This window comes from Pararge aegeria, chromosome Z, assembly GCF_905163445.1.
Source record: "Pararge aegeria chromosome Z, ilParAegt1.1, whole genome shotgun sequence".
NCBI classification, from domain to species: Eukaryota; Metazoa; Arthropoda; class Insecta; order Lepidoptera; family Nymphalidae; genus Pararge; species Pararge aegeria.
The window spans coordinates 18,811,184-18,832,035 of record NC_053208.1 but is presented as its reverse complement, the minus strand read 5'-3'; the positions used below and the strand labels follow the sequence as shown (position 1 = coordinate 18,832,035).

At 34.0% G+C, this 20,852-nt stretch overlaps 1 protein-coding gene across 4 annotated transcripts; it reads left to right on the top strand.

The window, feature by feature from the left end:
* Window positions 1-1,732: 1,732 nt before the first annotated feature.
* Window positions 1,733-14,282, top strand: LOC120636695 (lysophospholipid acyltransferase 5-like). Of its 4 annotated transcripts, none has more exons than XM_039908276.1 (5): window positions 1,733-2,036; window positions 5,745-5,875; window positions 6,300-7,013; window positions 7,168-7,302; window positions 7,630-14,282. In XM_039908276.1, the coding sequence occupies exons 3-5, from the start codon at window positions 6,305-6,307 to the stop codon at window positions 8,217-8,219; spliced, it is 1,434 nt and encodes a 477-aa protein (XP_039764210.1). In that variant the 5' UTR covers window positions 1,733-2,036; window positions 5,745-5,875; window positions 6,300-6,304; the 3' UTR covers window positions 8,220-14,282. The 4 variants fall into 4 exon arrangements, with proteins under 4 accessions (XP_039764210.1, XP_039764212.1, XP_039764211.1 ...); XM_039908277.1 differs by having other exon boundaries at window positions 1,734-1,903; window positions 5,745-5,871; XM_039908275.1 differs by having other exon boundaries at window positions 1,734-2,036; window positions 5,745-5,871.
* The last annotated feature ends 6,570 nt before the right edge of the window (window positions 14,283-20,852 follow it).

Here is a 20,852-nt window from a genome sequence, read left to right as displayed (position 1 = left end):
AAAAAACTTGTCAAAGATCATTTTCTGTCTGCATCTGCGGATCTTTAACTTGCCTATTCCCTTCTGTTTTATTTGTGGTTTGACAATATTGTATATATTTATTTATTATTGATATTAATTATATAGGTATATATTAATTATTATCACTATCTATATATTTTATTGTAAGTTTGTTATATGTACATATTATATTTGTATATATAGGTTTATGCATGTTTATTTGCAACACAGTACAGTTAAATGCACCACCTACCTCTCTTCTTGAGCTGTTTTTAGAGCCTTTGGTTGCCTGGAAGAGATCGCTATGTAGCGATAAGGCCGCCAAATTGTATACCTTTTGTTAAATTTTTACTGTTAATTTGTTGTGTTTATGTGGTGTACAATAAAAGTGTATTCATTCATTCATTCATTCAATTTTACATGGAATAAATAATTTTATTAAAAAACAATTATTTAGAATTTTCATCGCTGTCTCTGTAAACTTTAAAAGGAAATAAACATTTTATATAAGTAAAATAACTATCAATAGTTTTAATAAATGAAGAAGTTTATCTATTTCGTATTATTTTCTAGCATTATTACCACTGTACATGAATTTTGACCCACTCAAATATCCAACCTGGTACATAAAAAAGGAAAAGTATTGTGTGCGTGACAGTACCCATGCGCAGTAATCCCCTCCACCCGAAGGTCAAAGCCAAACTCTCGCCGCGCGTACTGTACCATCTTGAACTTTATTATATACACCATTTTATCACTTGCCACTGGTGAGATTGCAGTCAAGGGCTAACTGGTAGTGGAATTAAAAAACTACCTACCTTTTTAAGGTCCCACACTAGCATAATAAAACTGAAAACTTTATAGTGGACTTTGTTCGTCTGTTATAGCTTAAAAACAAATAAGCATAGTTTTGTTTCTCACACCGCGGTTAGGTACTAACCAAGATTTAAGTTCTGCATTCTGCTCAGATTTATTTAGAAGTGTCCATATCTTCGATTTAAAAAATTGCCTAGAGTTTATATCCTCTTTGATTATTTCTTCCTGGCCTGTGCCGAGGAGTTTATGTACCGTATATTGAAATAAATACTACCATTCACCTGTATCTGATCTGTAATATCCTAGCTATCTCCTTGTTTTGCTTTTTTTGGTTCTGTTTGGTATCTGCAAACGCTCCAAAAAATTACATTTTGTTTAATTTGTGAATTGCGAGTGTCTCTGGAAATAATAGTGTTTTAAGCTGTATCTGAGAACCAAATGCATTATTGTGTATTGTCGATATGGAGGGTAGAGGTAAGGAGAGTCATCTTATATGGGAGAAAAGTTGAAAAAGTGTCCAGTTGTATGCGCTAAATAACAGTTCAAAAATCCTCCACAATGGCGCTGGTGGATGCACAGGGTATGGTATGAATGTAGCAATCGTAGATGAATTGAAGTATGCCGAGTTAAAAAATTTAATGTCATTATCGACTAAAGTAGTTAATTATTGAGAATTTCAACAACTTACGTTGTACAAAATATTGTGGTAAATATAACCTTACTTCCTTGTTTATTTTTCAAGCCTACTCTAACAATATTTATATTTGGCGCTTCTTTTAAGAGTTACCTTGATGCAAATGTGGCGCCATCCTAATTTAATACATTTTGACGACACTTTTTCATATACACAGATGATCCTCCTTACCTCTACCCTCCATAATTGTCGAGAAAAAGTAGCCATAAAACCCTCCGTTTTATCGATTCCATAAAAAGACTATACTAGAGACCCCTTAGTACTCTGTGGTCAGTTATTGTCTATGGTATTACATAAAATTTTGATGTTTTTGTTCCAACCAAACCAACAACTTCCAGTTTTCTACTACTTTCTTGATTCCTTCATTTCTTGAAAACCGGGTAAAAACACTATGTACGTTAAAATTAATGTCCAATAAAATTTAATTGATTCACAATATTTCGTGTTCGAAGTGTGATGACTTGTGTACGTGACTTAATAATGGTTTTTGACCTTAATCCCGCTGATTTTTGTTAAAGAGTACGAGGTAGTTATTTTAGGTTTAATCTTATTTTTTTTTAATTTATAATTACCGTTAAATAAAAATGCTTTTTAAACTTAACATTATAAATAATATTTGTGAATGTTTCTCCCTACTTACGATTTGTCCCTCCCTACTTAGACTTATGATTACTTACGATTAGTCTAGGATTCTAGCATGTATAGGTTGTAGCATGTATAGCATGTATAGGCTGGTTCCCTAACAACTACAAAGGTCTTCTTCTTCATTCTCTAGTTAACATTGTCTTTGCGTTTGCGTGTGTCCATTTTTATTCTTTTTAATACAGGGAAATTTCCCCGCGCATACCACCCACCATATAGTCTGTGTGTCCATCGAGATTCACCCGCGTATTGACCGAACTAGGTTCTAAATCCTTTACCATCTAAATTTTACGTTGTCTTTGCGTTCGCGTGTGACCATGGTGTATGCAAAAAAGGTACATATCTAATTATGTATCTTGTGAAAGTTCTCAACCTTTATTTAAGATAAAACTGAATTATATTCAAAATATGTTTTGAATATTCATATTGGCCTGATGGTTTTCGAGATTAACCGTATCAATTGACTTTCTGATTATAATACAGATCAAAACTGACTTATCTTGTAAATTCAGGGAAATTATACTATTTATTTTATGATTTAGCTTATTTCGTTTGCATAGATTATTGATTTCACATGAGATTACTTAATTTTTCTCAGAATCCCATGTCATGTAGGGCCTGATGCAATGTCTTTGTCAAATGTAAATTCATTCAGTGGCTTAGGTGTGAAAATTTAACACAAACAGATTCCCTCACAGATTGTGTGAAGATATGATTCTTTCCTTCAACCAAGTGGAAAGTTTTTGTTATAAGAATATGGTTTGTGAGCAAGAGCAAGTATACAATTCTGATAGTAAAAACACAACAATACAAGTTTTTGCACACTCAAAGAAATTATCCAAAGGCTTTTATGTAAAAGTATATTCCGAAAGGAAAAATTTAAAGTACTCAGCTTCGAATTGTAGTATTTTGGTAATAACCTGTAATAGCAACTTAGTGCTTACGATTTAAAATGTAACTACTTCATTTTTCTCACATAATTATCTTAAATCTCTTTAAATATTTATTCTCTAATTTAGACATAGTTAATCACATAATAAGAGCTTGTTAGAAGAGCTGTTAGAATGAGTTTGATTATGTTAGTCAACTGGTGGTAGCAACTTTGCATATGAGTCAACCTTTTATAGACTTTTTTTTAACTTTTAAAAAGTAAGAATAGTAACACCACCCATAGCAGCAGCTGAGTTTCTGAGGTCACTGGTGCTGAATCACTATGTTCACCTCATATAATAAATCATCTCTTAGACTATGCAACTAAATAACTTACTGTGAAAAAGAATGAAATTTAAAATAATTCCTTGGTGATAAAGCAAATTGTTACTAGATTGTTTTATGGAAAAAACTGTCTAATGGGGATGATTGCAGCTTTGCACCGTTGTTGTATTATTTCTTTAGCCGTTGGTCCCAAATATATGCAGCAAAAGGGAAGCCTTTTATTTTAAAAACTTGAGATAATAAGTTTCATTAATGAGATTATAATCATTGTGAATATGACTGATAAATATGATATAATTATAAAAAAAACTACCTTCCGTGACTTAAATATGAATGTTATACATATGCAGTAGCTTAATTTTGTCCACATTATCAAGCTCTAGAAGTTTTCTCAAGAACTCCCTCATATTATATCACTCATTGTTAAGGCAGAGGTGTGAAACCTGTTAGGTCCTGGCTCACCTGTTCTTTTCAGACTGACTTTTCAAAGCTGACTACCACAAAAATGTCCTTTAATTTCTATTAATAAAATAATTTGTATAATCGGTTTAATAGATCCAGAGATTACCCCCCCTACTGCCGCACCAACTCACAAGCTCACAAACTTTACCTCTTTATATTATTAGTATACATAGTATTGATAAACATTCTACTTATTGACATATGAAACTGTTATTTTACTAGTGTTATAATTGTAAAAGTGTGTTTGTTTGTTTGTCCTTTCTTTACACCATTACTAAGCAATCAACCAACATAATTTTTGGCATTAAGTTTGTTGAAAGGATGTTACTGCACATCCTTTTTATCCTAGGAAAACTGACAGTTCCCACAGTAGTTGTGAATTTAATAAACACAGACAAAGAATGTGGCCAATAGCTATTTCTTTCATAATATTTTTTATATGATGTAGGGCTGACAAAGGGCCTTTCTACCTTTACCATTTTACTTTGTTTGTAAGTTATACTTTGTTATACAAACTACCAAACTTCCAGTTTTCCTTTTAGTAAAAATAAAAATTCTTTCAAAATCATAGTATAATATGCAATGTTTTTTTAATATGAAGTAGCTATAAATGTTTATAATTTAAATTAGCTAGTCCAAAAATATTTATTATTAGATATTAGGGCACATGACCAGTCATGTGAGAAATTTATGATTATTTATCTGGTGAAAAGCAATCTAGTGATATTAAGGTAAAACAACTCACTCTTGTTTTAAACAGCAATATTTGGTATAAATTTCAAGCCAGTACTATGTATATCTACTTTAAGAGTTTTGTGAAAGTGGACGTAATGTATAATCAAGTCATATTATATCACATAGATAAACATTGTGTGATACTATATGATTGTAGGTATATAAAGATTCTACCTAACAGGATTTCATTCCATGTATAGAAATAGTACTAGTGAGTAATGTTGTGTTGTATATGAAGCATCAGAAGTTCTTTTAGCTCTGTAAGTTAATTTTATAGCCTGCACAAGAACCAAGATATTGCTCCTGTTCATAAAATTTATAGTTTGATAAAGAACAAATAAAACTTAAAATTGTAGTGTATGGAAAATACGACGTGATTAAGGGAATATAACAAAGACCCAGCAACATCATTTTCAGTTCTTCCACTACTATCAACTGTGATTAAGAACTTGCCAGCCCAGTGAGTAGTTATGGAAAATCCCATCCATTGAGAGTGGTCTTTTAGTTCAGAATTGGACTGTGTGGGCAACTGTTGATAATTGTAATCTATTCATTCATTCTTGATGCATTCTGAAAATTAAATACATGTGAGGGAGAGGACTGTGGTAACTTTAACTATAAACTTAAAAACTAAAGCTATGAGGGCAAAGAAGCCATGAACAGACTTAGCTAGGTGTTTGTTATTATTGTATGATTGTAACAAGAGGAACTTTGTTTGAATTATTACTGCAGTAATAATTCATACCCAAGCTTTAGTAGTGGTCTCTTGATAACCTCCAAGCCAAGGCTAGTATTAGGAAGCCCAGTTATGTCAAAATGCATAAATAGTTTCTGACCTCATTGCTTTTATAACATTAAGTTAACACTAATAATTATTAAGATTAAAATAATATTCAAAAACTCAGTCTAAGATGGTAGTGGGCTAACCTGTTGGGGGTATGGGGTATGGCAGTTGTATTAGCCATATTGCTATGCAGTTACTAGGAAGCACTGCACCATAATATTAAAATCTTTTGTTTGCAAGTGTTATTCAATAGGGTGGTAACTGGCCATGGCCAAATCCTTCGACCCGACAAGAACAAATAATAAATAAATTATCCAAATGCCCCTGCCAGGGTCAAACACAAGACTTCCGACTTATGAGACCATTGAGACAAAGTTAATGAATTTTTTTTTTCAGACTTAAAAATTGCTACAGTAACAGCATTTGAGACAACATTATGTCTTTTGCAGTACAAGGGAGAACCAAAGATTAACAATAAACAAGAACGAATATTTTGATAGACAAGAATAAATTACTAACTTGCGTAGGTGTACTATCAAATTCAATCTAATTATGAGCTATTATAATTTAAATGAAAGATTTTATATTGGTTAAAGGATGTACATGAGTATACAAAAGTGAATAAGTTGATAGTTATTTAGTTAGAATAGCTACTACAACTACAATAAAAGTGGAGACAGTGTTGATAGCTTATTTATTACCAAATTTAAACCGTAGAGTCTGCAGCCTGTCTTAATAGCTACATTTCTCTACTTATATTGCATCACAGTAGTTAATTTTTAGTAATGAATATGACAATATCTGTAGACATTCCTTATATCCTCTACGACTATTACTTACTTCCTTTGGTGCTACGTTAAATTATTTTTTTCAATTACAATAAAAAAAAATTAACTCCTCTTAGACTATTATAGTTATAAAATAGTTTGTACTTTATGATGTTTGTTTCAGACAAGATGATTGGTCTATTCCTATCCCTGCTGGGCTGGATAGGACTGAGCCCTGTGCCTTATGCAGCATACCTTATTGGTACAACGGAACCTGCATTAAAACTGTTAATATCAATTCTGCTGGGCTACCCTTTGGGAATTGTGTATAACAAATATTTCAAAAAATACACAAAATACCGAAACAAGTTTTTCATCGTCACTGGCTTAGATATTGCAATCTACAACTTCGGATGGTCCCTCTACCACAACCTCATACCAGGGCTTGTAATTTATTTTTCAACAAAAGTATTTGGACCCACAAGTGTAAATGCAATTTTTACTCTCATTTTCAACATGACATACCTTTTGGTGGGTTATGTAATGACGGAGTCCGAAGACTATGATATAACCTGGACAATGCCACACTGTGTCCTAACATTGAAGCTGATTGCTCTTGCATTTGATTTATGGGATGGAAAGAAAATGTTAAGAGGACTGCCACTTTCAGAAAACAATAGATTAACAGCTCTTATAGATACACCGACATTGGAAGAGTTAATCGGATTTATATACTTCCCTGCCTGTTTCTTGGTGGGTCCGATATTTTCATTCAGAAGATACCTTGATTTCATAACAGACAAATTCCCTGTTAACTTAGATCGCGAAATCATAGCAAGTCGAGCCATGAAACGACTCTTGCAGGGCTTGGGCTACTTGATTGCATTCCAAGTTGGAAGTAAGCATATAATTTTTAATTAAGATTTTATTTTAACATTTATGTGTTAAACATGCATTTGATGTGGTCTAAATTAGTGTCGCATTATTTTATCTCGATGTTGCATGCAAAATACTAAAGTCTACAAATTAATTAACTTGAAATTCTCTTTCAGTATCAGTGTTTAGTATGAAATACATGATGTCCGATGAGTTCTGGGAAACCTCCATAATATACAGGCACTTTTACAGTGGTCTATGGGCACACTTTGCACTATACAAATATATTTCCTGTTGGCTGCTTACTGAAGGTAGCCCATTAATTATATTCTTTCATATAATATGATGTCAAGCGGAATTTCGATTTTGAATTGTCCATAAAAGTCGTTCTTAAAGATACTTTTACATTTCGAACATCTTTTGCGAAGAACCTCTTTATAACGAAGTTTCAACTATAAAAATAATTGTAAACACCGCTTACTTACTTACTACTCGCTACTAAGCGATAAGGCCGCTTTTAGTATCCTAATTGTTACGTTTCTTCTTTTCCTGCTTCGTTTCGTCTTTTTCTTTTCGTGGTGTTAAAACAATCACGTTTACAGTACTGACTTGACTTTAATTTTTTTTTCTTTTTTTAGCCTCCTGCATTCGCTTCGGCCTTTCATTCAACGGCTACGTGAAGAAGTCTCCTGAAGATAACCTGGTATCAACGTGGGACGGCTGTAGCAACATTAAGCTGATGCGGTTTGAGGGTGCCACCAAGTTCCAGCACTACATTGACAGCTTCAACTGCAATACCAACTATTTTGCCGCTGAGTATGTCTACAAACGGCTGAAATTCCTCGGTAACCGTAACCTAAGTCAATTTTTCACGTTGCTATTCCTCGCCCTCTGGCACGGAACACGGTCTGGCTACTACATGACCTTTTTCAACGAGTTCATTATCATATACATGGAGAAGGAGTTCGAAAGCATAATATCTAAGACCAATCTCTATAAAAAACTTTGGGCCTCGAAAGCCAAGTACTTGCTGTACGCGTTCCTTAAAACGTACACAATTGTTTTCATGGGATGGAGTTTGATACCGTTTGATCTTAAAGTGTTCTCGAAATGGTGGCAGCTTTATGCGACTCTGTATTTCTCCGGCTTCATAGTGTTCCTTCCATGGGCTTATGTTTACAAGCCGGCTCTCAATAAACTAGTGAAATGGTACACACCATCCCAATAATTTCAAAGAGTTTGGATATGGGGTGCGTATATTAATTAGTGATTTTGTATGAAACATGTGAACTGAAAACTGCCGCTTGACGAAGACCAAAGCCTTGACCCTAGGATCTAAACCTTGGCTGTTATTTCTTAGGGCTTTTTTCTTGCCCCGATTTCTTTATAAATAATATTTCGGTATATTTCGTTAAATATGTTATTATTGCCTCCCACGGTTGCCTAGTGGTCAACTACGGGTCACGAGGCCGAATCCATCGAGTAAGGCCAAAAATTGTTAGGTATTGTGTTGTTTCTATAAATGTTTAAAGAATAATCAGTTACAGCCTTCAATTAGGAAAATGGCATTGTCAATCTCTGTGCTTCGGAGAGTACGTTTAACCGTCTTTCCCGGTTATTATCACTAACTTGTGGCAATAGACATTAAAGCCCACCAATCCATATTGGAGCAGCGTGGTGGGTCTATGCTCTTCAACCGTCTCTCCTATGAGAGAGGAAACTTGTGCCCACAAGCTGGACGTAAATAGGCTGCGGATGAGGATGATTATTGGTTAAACTTTGGTACATCTTTGTATAAGTCATGTAATTGTTTCTACCTATACAAGTTAGACTGCATAAAGTTTCAGTATAGCTGAAGGTTATCTATTCAAAAAGTGTATTTACAAGTATTTAAATCATTTAATTTGGCAGGTATTTTATAAAACTTTGGGGCTCATTATACGGGAATACGGAAAAAACACAATTTCAGAGTATCGGTTGATACTGGCTACACACTGTCAGGTATTTATAGAACAACGGGGCTGGTCGTCGATCTGTCTGTGTTAAGTGATAGAGATTAGAAATCATAATTTAAACCCATTATTTCAAAATCTGTAATTTTTTCAAGGGAAGGGAAGTACTATCGCTATGTCGTTATTTCTGCCGCTAAGCAGCATTTTTGCAATGCTGTGTTCCTCGTGTCGGCCTGAGTCGGGGGGGTTCCCGGTAGAATGGGAAGTACTATCGCTATGACGTTATTTCTGCCGCTAAGTAGCATTTTTGCAATGCTGTGTTCCTTGTGTCGGCCCGAGTCGGGGGTTTCCCGGTAGAATGGGAAGTACTATCGCTATTTCGTCATTTCTGCCGCTAAGCAGCATTTTTGCAATGCTTTGTTGGCCTGAAAGGTTGCCTGTAGAATTACAGGTACATGATGCTGAACACCTAAGCCCCGGGGACTAGACACAGGGCGGCATGTTTCAGGACGTGCTCCTTGCATGCCCTGTGAAGTTTTCCACTTCTGCTTGGTCCATCCATGTTTTATCCCAATAAATTGACATTCGAAAGAAAAAGACAGAAAGAAGTGTAACTATGCAACCGCTTCATAACGTTAATGAGTAAGGGGGAGAGTGTCTAGTCAAGTAAATAACCCCTTTTAGAATTCCCCTTTTAGTTTTTCAATTCATTATCGTTGTTCTCTTTAATGTCCCACAGCTGGCCATAGTATGCTGGGGTAAAGGAATACAAAGCTTATGAGTCTTAGCTGCGGTCTGCTTCAATGCGGCAGTTTGAGTAGTCCATCTAATCGGCACTAATAAACTTCACGTTATCATCATATTTGTCGCTAACTCCCATTTACTTGTCAATAGAGTCGACTAATAACATAATTTGTTATGGTCGATATACTTTGGTGTACATATGCATATTATTATTAATTCATTTTTAAAATTCTACTAAGTTTGAAATTAGTACAGTTACAACCACCAAGTTATTTATTAGGACGGTGTGTTGTCTGTTAGGTATAGAAATGTCTCGACGGACGTAATTAGTGTTTAGCATATTAGATTCTATTGTCTTATTATTGTGTCCTAGATATGTATAGGTAAACAACCCAAATTCGTACTGTGTAGCTGTGTATAGTAATTAACACACAATAGATGTACACAATAGAGTTGTGTTAAGTATTAGTTGTCAAACAGTTTATACATAAACTTTAAAACAATGAACAATTAAATATTTACCTTTGCACTCTTTAGCATAAATAATATTAAAGAAAAGGAAGTTTAAAATAATTTCATGCAATAATGCTATGCGAATGCATATGTAATTATTTACGTGGACTTATATTATTTTCTTTTTACGATCGGTGAAATTTAATAATTGTTAATTATGCACGTATTATTATCGCAGACTGTTACAAGATCCGCTTAAGAATAACTGCGCATTTGTTATTTTTTATTTGCATATGCATCGCGTGCGGATCTTACGGCTTTTTATTAATGTAGATTGTTACTTTTTTTTTTGATTAATTTTATTGCATTATTTTTGTAAGTATGGTAGTAGTTATTTATATTTCTACGCTACTATTTTATCTATTGCTTAGTAGAACGTTGGGCTTAAAGTATATAAGACAATTTTAATAACAATTATAAATGAGACGATATTTAACGTATCCAGTATTCTTAAAACACTATAACTTTCTCTCATGTAGTCAAAAAGTCAAACGTCCATGACTACTGTTAAGATGTAACAAATACAGTTACACAATACTACTGGTATTGTGTAAATAATGATATAAGACTAAATACCTAATATTGTGTATGGTATTGAGACGAGATTAAAAATTATAATTTAACAAGGGGTTACAATAAATCTAGAGTATATAATATTCTCTTCTTCTTTGACTGAAGAGCTTAGCTCTTTTCGGTGTAGCCCTCTCCCATCTTTCCTGCAAATTTTTTCTCTTGGCCTTTACTCTCTATTTCGTTTAACTACAGAATAATCTATATAACTTTCTATCTCCTTTGTTTTAATAATCATAACGGTTAAAGAGCCTTTATTTAGTTATCGTTTCAAATTAATATATATGAAAATAAACAAGGATTTTATTATTAGGTATATTAAGTTATTGTGAAATATGCAAAAGTTTAAAGCATTTAAAAAAAAAAGTCGAAAACTTATGAATTTTTAAATTGATTTTATGTAGATAGAACCTTATAAGTTCTAGGACAAACACTTACCAGTTAGTTGAGTGGATTGATAGATTGTGTGGATTATATTGATACGGTCTATTCGAAAATCTGAGATACAATAGGTAGCTGAACGTTCAACGGAATACACATAGTTATAAAATTGAAATGCAAAAGAAAGGTTTTCTTCCCGAGTAAAACTAGGTTGTATACTAAAACTAACCTTAAACTTTCTTGGTCTCCGCCATTTCAGCCAGACGAATTCTTTCACTATCCACCATTTCACCTCTGATAAGAAAGGCATATGAGATGCTAAAAACATAGAGAGCTTCTTCATCATTACAGCTTATGCTATATCTTATTGGAAAGCTGTTTATGTTATTTGCTTCAATTTTGGCTTAGCTCAATTAGTAACCCATACTTAAACTAAAATAATTAAAAAAATCTAACATATGTATAAGATTTATAAGAATACACAATAAAAAAAGGGAAATTAAAAAATGAAGATTAACTAAATAATAACTTTGATCTTGAGTTATTGCGATTATAATAGAAGACTAACTAGACTATAAATACCTAATGACTTGGTATTATATGATAGAACTGATTTTAGGTTTAGTGCTATTTAGAAGGTTATCACTTGTGCAAAAGTATTGTATCTATCCTTTCACACTGTATAAACATATTGCTTATAAAGTAATAGTGTTATTGTTATTATTATTAGGTACTTTGTGATATAATTCGGCTACCTAGGTCTGGAATATACTTTGTAGCTAGAGTGGGACATACCAACAATATGCATGATGCCTAATTTTTAAAAAAATTCTCTATGATGTACGGAAGTATCTTCTATGTCCAAAAAATATCTTATTTTTGCAGAAATTCAATGTTTTGTTGCTATAAAAGACTGGTATTTATAGTCTCGATTTTGCATTTTTTTTGTTAATAAACTGGGCGATGTAAACAGTGAAACTAAATAACTATAGAATTAATTGCACTCAGATCCTAAACTGAATTGACATTTTGATAATTATGCTATACCTTTTAGCTTTTGAATTGTCAATTTCGTTTAGAATTTGTGTGCAATTGTGGTACACAAATTCTAATTTGACAGCTTAAAAAAGTAATATAACCCTCCGATTAATATGTTAAAACACATTTAATAAATCTTGGTTACTATACGATTGATGAATTTCTTGACGACAAGGCTGCTGAGAAGCAGGATCTGCTCTCATCTCTCACTAGCAAGAAGAAATAAATTATAATATAATTTTTTTTTCATTGTAATCTGTAAAATGATTTTGAAAAAGAGCAATATGCTGAGTTTCTTGCCAGCTTTTCTCGGTGGAATCTTCCTTCCGAACCGGTGGTAGAGTCACTACAAACTGACTGACTTGACGTTTCAAAAGTGCTTATAAACTGGGCCTACTTGAAATAAATGAGATTTTAATTGGAATTCGAAACGAGGCAAATTAAGAAAAGATTCGCACTATTTTCATTTTTTAAAGAATCATTAAATACGATTATTTTTTGTAAAACTACAAAATGCCTCTTATTGATTAAACGTTTGGGTAGATACTCATTTATTGTAAACAATACAATCAACAATATAGAATAGGATTTGCTAATCTACTGATTAGAAAATCATATTCTATATTGTTGTTGATGTTAATTTACAGAATAGTTATATCATTGTATTATTTTAAGTACCTATTACTAATTGAATACCTACCTAAAAGAAATCAATCAAAACCTAAATAAATACATATTTAATTAGGCCGATCACCCACAATAACTTTATCAGCAATTCAGCAGCGCGATTATCTACATTTAAGCGTTGGACGCATTTGCAACGTGTAGCAGAAGTTTCAGTGGGCAAAGAAATATAAAAAAAATTACGACAGCATCGCAACGTCTATCGGGGTATTATTGCAGTTGAATCGCTACTTAATCGCTGTGAAAAGTCGTGGATGACGGTTCCTGCTGCTATATTATAATTTATTGTCTCCCTAGTTACAATATAATCTGTGGTATTTAAATCGTGTAACATTATTAATTCACGTTTAAATTAACCGTAGCCTTTCGACCGCGAAGTTCTTTTGTTTATATCACCGTTAACTACTTTTGATAAATATTATGTTATACTTTCAATCGAACAACGTTAACTTTATTTCTGGGTTTGAATAATTTATTATCTGCACGTATATGCAGTATATTTTGAGATTATCAACTCGTAGCTCCTACCTACTCGGTCGCGATCTGTCATCCCTAATAAAAACCTTAATTCCTACAGTGAGTTTAATGTTCGAATTAACCGAAAGTATGATTATAACATTTCGAATACTATACTGTTCGTTGTGATTGTGTTGTACCGAATTGGTGTTTCAATTAAGGCAAGAATAGTATAAATTTAGCCTATATTAACAATTAAGATCAATAATCTCGATTTTCAAAGTTAATTCCAGGTTACACTAACAAAATAACAGATTGTAGGTGATATATTATATTATTAGTTGATCCATCCTAGACTTTCATGTTAAACACCAATGAGTCATTTAATAATATATAGCATATCTTCTTACAAAAGAGTGTCGTCATTCCGTTGCATCAATGCCGGCTATAACTGTTTGTATTTTTCTTCGCTGTTTTTTAGTATTTAGTCAAGTAGGTATCTAAAAGAATGTCACAGGATTATGCAAAAAAATAATGCATTGTATACGTATGTACGTACGAATTGTATAAAAATATTTGACGTGAAATAAGTATTAATAAATTGTCTCGCACAAAATTGTAAGTTAATTCAAAATTACATAAGCTTTCAACATTATAATCCTGCGGCATAAATCATTAAATACATAATGGTGGCAATTATGTTGTACATATATCTTTAGGCTGAACCAAATTGGCAGGTCTGGAAATGGTTCTATCCTTTTCCAGGAGACACAATGTGAAGATTACCACGAAATTTACATATGTCAAATTAATTTAGTCTACAGATTTATTTCAAACATGATTGGTACCAACTACCATACCGTCTGAATAAACCAGGCGGTAATCTTATAATAGTACCTAAGTGATAAGTTGCTTAAATGGGAGATGAATAGAAATAAATCAATTTAAACATTGTTAGTTTTTTCTTGACTATGGAATGCTTTCAACATTTCATCGTTTTAAAATGTGTGCGACCTTATTGTCAGTTGGTAACTTTTCTAACTGGCTGCCTTCTTACAATAGATATAAGTACCTACTTGTGATTTGACGACGGCAGTTTTGTATTCATCGCATTATGTAAGATCACAAAAATTACTAAATATGTAACTTTGTGAAATGAGTAGCCACTACTTTGACAACTGTCAATTTAGTGCAAGCCAACAGAATTAGCTTCAGCTGAAGGAAGCCTAAGTTTTATATAAATTTATTGATATATTAGTTTTTGCAGGGTAGAGGAGTAAGAAGTCTAGACAACAATTATGTTAAATGCTTAAAGTAACAAACCGTGGAAAAAACGAGATTTCGCGGCACCCATACGGAATTTTAATTGCTGTAAGTTTACTAGCAGTTGAGGGTGAGTAGTCCGCAGATCGGGGTGAGGCAACATTTCCATAGGAAAGGTGTCCATATTGCTTATAAGTGTCATTAGGACATTTCAAGTTCGTAAGCAATTAAAATTCCGGACTAATATTCAACAAATATACCTTTACTATAAACCAGGGTAAGAAAACCATGTTTGGCGCACCAAAATGACTGCACACGAATTCGTCATTCAAATTTCATAGGAAATACATAGAAATAAGATTCATTTAAAAAATAAAATTTGCGTGAATAAGTCGTTCGTCTTTCGTCTACGGTATAGGTATGTCAAATATAGGCAAGTAGGTAGCGGTTCGAGCCTCGTTAATTCAATGTTGCTTGCGCTTTAGATTAGTCCGTACATGGTCTGGATCTACGATGACGCAGGTAGGTAGCTACCTACACTAAATAGGCAAACAAAGTGGTGCAAGATAAATGGCACCTCTTGCGTCGGGAGTTAAAAATATCTTGATTGGCCTCGAAGGTCGGGGACATCTTATCTCTCTTTCCTACTGATAATAGCTTGAACATACAAAGGAAATGAACCTCAAAGGCCTGGAAGGATATCTCTGTTTCCTTGTCCTATCTACTTTAATCCATTTTGTTCTAACCTAAGTACAATCGATCGATACAACCATCTGATTACTGTTGTGTTTCAAAAATTAAAAATAGACTATTTACTACATCCTTCACGGATTTAGTTGAAATATTAATGTTAACTTATGGTGTTACTTATGGAAGCGGTGATAGCCCAGTGGGAAGGACTTCGACTTCACTTATGGGGTCCGAGTTCTAATCCCAGCACTCATTTCTAACTTTTCTATATGTTATGTGCGTTTTAAGCAATTAAAATAACACTTGCCTGGTGTAGGAAAACATCGTTAGGAAACCTGCATGCCTGAGAGTTCTCTTGCTGTCCAAGGTTTGTGGAGTCCACCAATCCGTACTGGGCCAGCTACGGCCTTAACCCCTTCTGATTGTGGGACCCTTGCCCTATAGTGGGCCGGTAATGGGTTGACATGATGATGACGGTGTATTTACAAAGGTATAATAGGATTTTTGGAAGTATAAAACCGATTAAGTAAATAATGCAAATCGTTCATCTGTCATCATTATTATCAACCGTTTAGGTAGGTACCGGGCCACTACAGGGCTGCGAGCTCCTCTGAGAATGAGGCGAGTTTAGGCCGTACCTTGTCCCACCACGATCGCCAATTGCGGATTAGTAGACTTCAAAAGTGTATACACCTTTTAGAACATTATGAAGATCTCCCGGGCATGCTGGTTACCTTATGATATTTTTCTTGAGCCGTTAAAGCATTTAATTAAGCTTACTTGAAATTCGCATATCCACTCCGAAAAAGGTAGATACCAGGTGCGCCCCAGTGATCAATCTCAGACCCTGCTAGTGAGGGCTAAATCTTAGGTAAGATATGGCCCTCTCTATTAGGTATCTTCGCTTCCATGGTAGCTTTTCATCTATATTTAAAACGTGGCGAGTCGAAGGTAGATAGCTGGCACGGCGTAGTGGGACTGATGACAAAGCCGAGAACGTCGTCCGTCCACTCCGCAGGTCCTCGGGAGTCTACCAACGTTGCGTTTACTTACCGGTGCGACGCCGCCACTCCTTGAGAAATATAGGTATATTTCTAACATAGACATTTTATTTATTTTGCCAAAATATTCAAGAGGGTCATCAACCTTAAATTATTTGTGTCACACTTTCTCACCTAATACACTGATAAATGCGAGGTACAACGATTTATTATTTTCACACACTGTCAGCTTAACGTATCTGGAAGCCAAACCCTGGACCTGGTGATCCATAGTGTAATTTAAAACCCAAAATAATTCCTAGCTCGAGAAAACCATAAGACAGAATATTGTATAAAAGCAGTGTTAGGTACTTTACATTTATTGTGTCAATATCATGGAATTCATGATATTGACACAATAAATCTGTACCGGAAGTACAGTAAGTACCTCAGGAGATGTTGATTTTACAATAAACAATTGGTAAGTTAAAAATTTACCAATTGGGGGATGATCCGGTGTCGGAGGGAAACGGCCGTAGAGTACATTGCCGAAGGTCTGTTTGGTTGGAAATTTTAAATTACGCACTGCTTTAGCCCTAGTACAAAATTTGCTCGTTCGCAATGGAGTTGTTTTCTCATAAGTATCAAACTTATGTATCGTCAAAGTAATATTGACCTAATGTCACTCGTTTTAAACTCGCAAATCCTGTTCCTCTGATGTCTGTTTTACAAAAGTCCTGGCAAAAGCCCGAGCTAAAGAATTGTAGAGAAAATTGAGCTTTGAACAGTACGTATAAAATCCATTTTACTCCGATGTACAAGAATTCCGTACTCTAAAACGACTGCTCGATTGCGATCGAGCAAATCTTGTACTAAGGCTTCTTGTTTGCCTCGATTAGGGAGGCTTTTAGTGCGCGGGGGGGCGGTGGGAACGAGCACCTGCAGCCAATCCGCACCAATTCTTCATATTGATCCGATACCGCCCAGGCATCCAGTTTTCAGTTTATTTTCATGCTATGACATGAATATACCCACTTATACGTAATATATAAATACTACGCTTTTATTAAATATATATCTGTCGCCTGGTATTAACATCTTAAATATTCGTTGGAAATAAGTATGCTTTACCCAAAAAACCTCAGGAGGGGTTGTGTTGCTGACAGACAGACAAAAATGAGTAAAAATCAACGGATTTTTGGATCAACGCTACTGGTGGGAATGGATCAGTTGAGTTAAAGGAGCAGTAATTTACAAAATTACAAGCATACTATAATAGTAGGTACTTATTTAAAAGTGCCAAAAGTGCCATCTATGTGCCTACTTGAATAAAGAAATATTTGACAAATAATGAATGTAAAATGGCTATAAATAGGTTAATAAAACAAATAAAAAACCCGTGGGAAAAACGATCATGAAAATAAAAACGATGTAGCTACCTAGGTAATAATAAAGAAGCTCCAAATCACAAGTAAAAACTGTCCCAATTTTATTCCCTGTTATTTAGCAATTTTATTTATCCACCTAAGGTTAATTCTGCCAGTGAGCTTACAAATACAAATTAAATCATTTGAAATAGCCTATTAGAACAGTCCCTGTAAAGTCCTCTATTAGTTTGAATAAGCACCGTCAAAATCGGTACAGCCGTTTAATGAATACCTAATGATAAGTCCGGAGGCTGGGATTTTTTTTTTAAATAACTTGAATTTGAAAAGAGGTAAATATACAAAATTACATAGAAGATACTCCAAATGATGTAATGGTGAATCCCAAGTTCATTCATACTCCATAGCTAGCCCACTAGCCCGCTTCCCCTTTGGGAACTTTTACACCTGGGCCTTCATTCTCTGTAATATTGAAATCGTATCATACTAATGCAATTTGTGACGTCGAACTAGACATATCTTCCATTAAGAGGTTCCAAAGGATATCATTCCAAGGTTAATAATGTTAGGCAAATCATTTTCATTTCGTAGATACTATCTCCGCATACCATATCGACGCAACATCACCTCGAATCAAATTAACGCATTGTTGTGCAAATTTTAACTTTATTTCACTTTAGATTCAGCCGAGTCGGTGTGAAGTTGATACGTTGTGCGAAGGCTTTTATAAGTAGGTACCTACCTTAACCTCCTAAATCATCGCTATAAGAAAATCAATACGACGCTAAGATTTCTAAGCCATTAATGGTAAAATTATAGGACCTACAAGTAGCAGAAACTAGTTTTATTTATGATTGGTTATCAATTTTATTAACATCCTGAAAACATCCATCTATATAGATAGTTACCTACGTTACAACATAATTATTTAGTGCCTAGATACAGGTACCTGTTTATATGGTACGATTAAAGCCGGCAGGGTGTGAAAATACTGCTAGAACGATTTCCGAATTGCGAACATTCCTTTCGCATTCAAAATAACCAACTGTTGTATATAACCGTAAGTGTATTTATACTGTACGTACATGTACACGCAAGGGAAATAAAACTTTTCTTGTTAAAGAAAGTAAAAGTATTAAGTAAGTTAAAGTATTTCTTGTTGAAATTTTTTCTTTACATCATACTCAAAACATTATCATTACCTATATATTATCATTTACCTAACATTCTTTACCGCATCTTCAAAAGTTATCCAATCTTCAAAACCTATGTCACATAATAAACTTTTTCATTAATATTTCGATTTTGTTTATAAATTCTTCCTATACCTCTCCCATCCACGAAGTAACCGATTGGACCAAGGGGATTTTAAATACTTTAGTAGTCCAACATAAACCCCCTGTCTCCCTATGCCGTGAAGTATCCATTATTCCCTGTAGATTCCACCCGATTAGATAGAAGCAATCCTTATAGATACATTAAAATTGACATACCTTCTTAAAAAAAAGTTAAATGACTAGATTTAAGTGAAAAATATAGTATGACTAGTAACTTATTGCTCTGAGTTTGTTGCTGATTCACGTTAGTCTACATTGAGTAAGCATAGAGTTAAACTAAAGTAAAACCGTACTTTGATTAAACCTATAAGTATTTATAACCTTTACTTATTCATCTATTTTATTTTATAGTGTACGTAAGTTCGGTACATATAAGTTCAGATGGGGAGTAGTTTAAGCAGAGTACACACTAGCGAGCTGTAGCGGTATGAATCCAGTTATGAGGTTTTAATGGTTAAGCGATGACGACACTCATTGGACCGTGATATGCCAGCCTGACCTATAACAGCGGTTCTGTATAAGGATTCTACTAGGTGCTCTTATCCTATAATAATGAGATCAATAGTTAACATAACAGTGCTAAAGTAGATTTTATCTCAGTTCTTCTTTCTCTATAACGTTCGTAGAGCGCGTGGCCATCCGAGGATCCTCTGGAACCCATATTTTGGCGTGCAGTGTCCCCCCAGAAGGCCGTTCTCCTCGTCGCGACCAAGACAATGAATGGCTTTGATAGTTGCTTCCTAGAACAAAAAAATAAAGATTTGAATGACAATGAAATACACTGACCTATTTGAAACAGCGATTGATTGCGTCATCTGATGACATAGCTAATTTTTTTGCGCAAAGGATAAGAAATACGATTCTACGCGGGCATGACTTATACAATAATTGTTTTAGATTTATTTATTTAGAACCAGAAAATTAAAATTAATTAAAAAGGGCATAACGTGCACAAAGACAACTTATATCCAAAGAGATGCACAAATATATTATTATAATTACCAAATAAGAACTATAATGTATAAATATATATATATACATATATATATACTCATTTGTTCGTGGTGGTGGTATTTTAAATGGTTGTTTACGAGTAGTCTCTAGTACTCTAGGACTAAAATAGACAAAAAAAATTCGTATACATTTAATTCATAGTTTATTTTGCTTGCGAATTTAAATCGCATGTGCGGGTATTTCGATTGGATTGTAAGTGTAACAAAAATTACGCGGATTTTTCTCGCTTGCTCTAATGGTCCGCCATATTACGTTGTTTGTTACGCCACAAATCTAAAAAATCTATCGACCATTTTGACTGTTTTTAAATTGCCTTACAGATAATGCTAGTTATCTGTAAGGCAATTTAAAAACGAAAACGCACGCGTCACGCAAGCAAAAAGGTGATGAAGATTTTAAGACCTTTAACCACATTGTAAGAATATTAACATTCTGCGAAGACGAATAGGGAGCCACTTCAATTGACGTTTAAACTCTGTGATATGGTAGAATTTGTGTTATCTAAATAAAACGGATGCACAAATTCTGAAGCCGTTCTAATTTGTCGAGTAGCTCCTACTTTGCATCTAGGCAGCATACGTCCATGAGAGGAAGGAGAAGAAATTGCGGTGTGTTTGTTGGTCTGTTCGCGTTTATTTATATTCGGGATAGACGATAAAAGTTTCTGTCGATTTTACTCAATAACTCTGCCATTGCTTAACAGTTTTTAATATTTTTTCTTTTATTTCTCCGAAAAGTTTTTTATACCTCATAGCTTAGTCGATTATAAAGGTGCATCGCTATCTATAACATCCACACTAAAACTTAACAGTTTGTATGTCTGGAACTTTAAATCCGAATGAAAAAATCAGAGC

Excerpts from the sequence above, each read along its gene's own strand:
- LOC120636695 (XM_039908278.1), top strand. The coding sequence starts at position 6,305 with ATGATTGGTCTATTCCTATCCCTGCTGGGCTGGATAGGACTGAGCCCT. Across the intron at positions 7,014-7,167 it reads GATTGCATTCCAAGTTGGAA|TATCAGTGTTTAGTATGAAA; the intron begins GTAAGCATATAA and ends ATTCTCTTTCAG. Across the intron at positions 7,303-7,629 it reads CTGTTGGCTGCTTACTGAAG|CCTCCTGCATTCGCTTCGGC; the intron begins GTAGCCCATTAA and ends TTCTTTTTTTAG.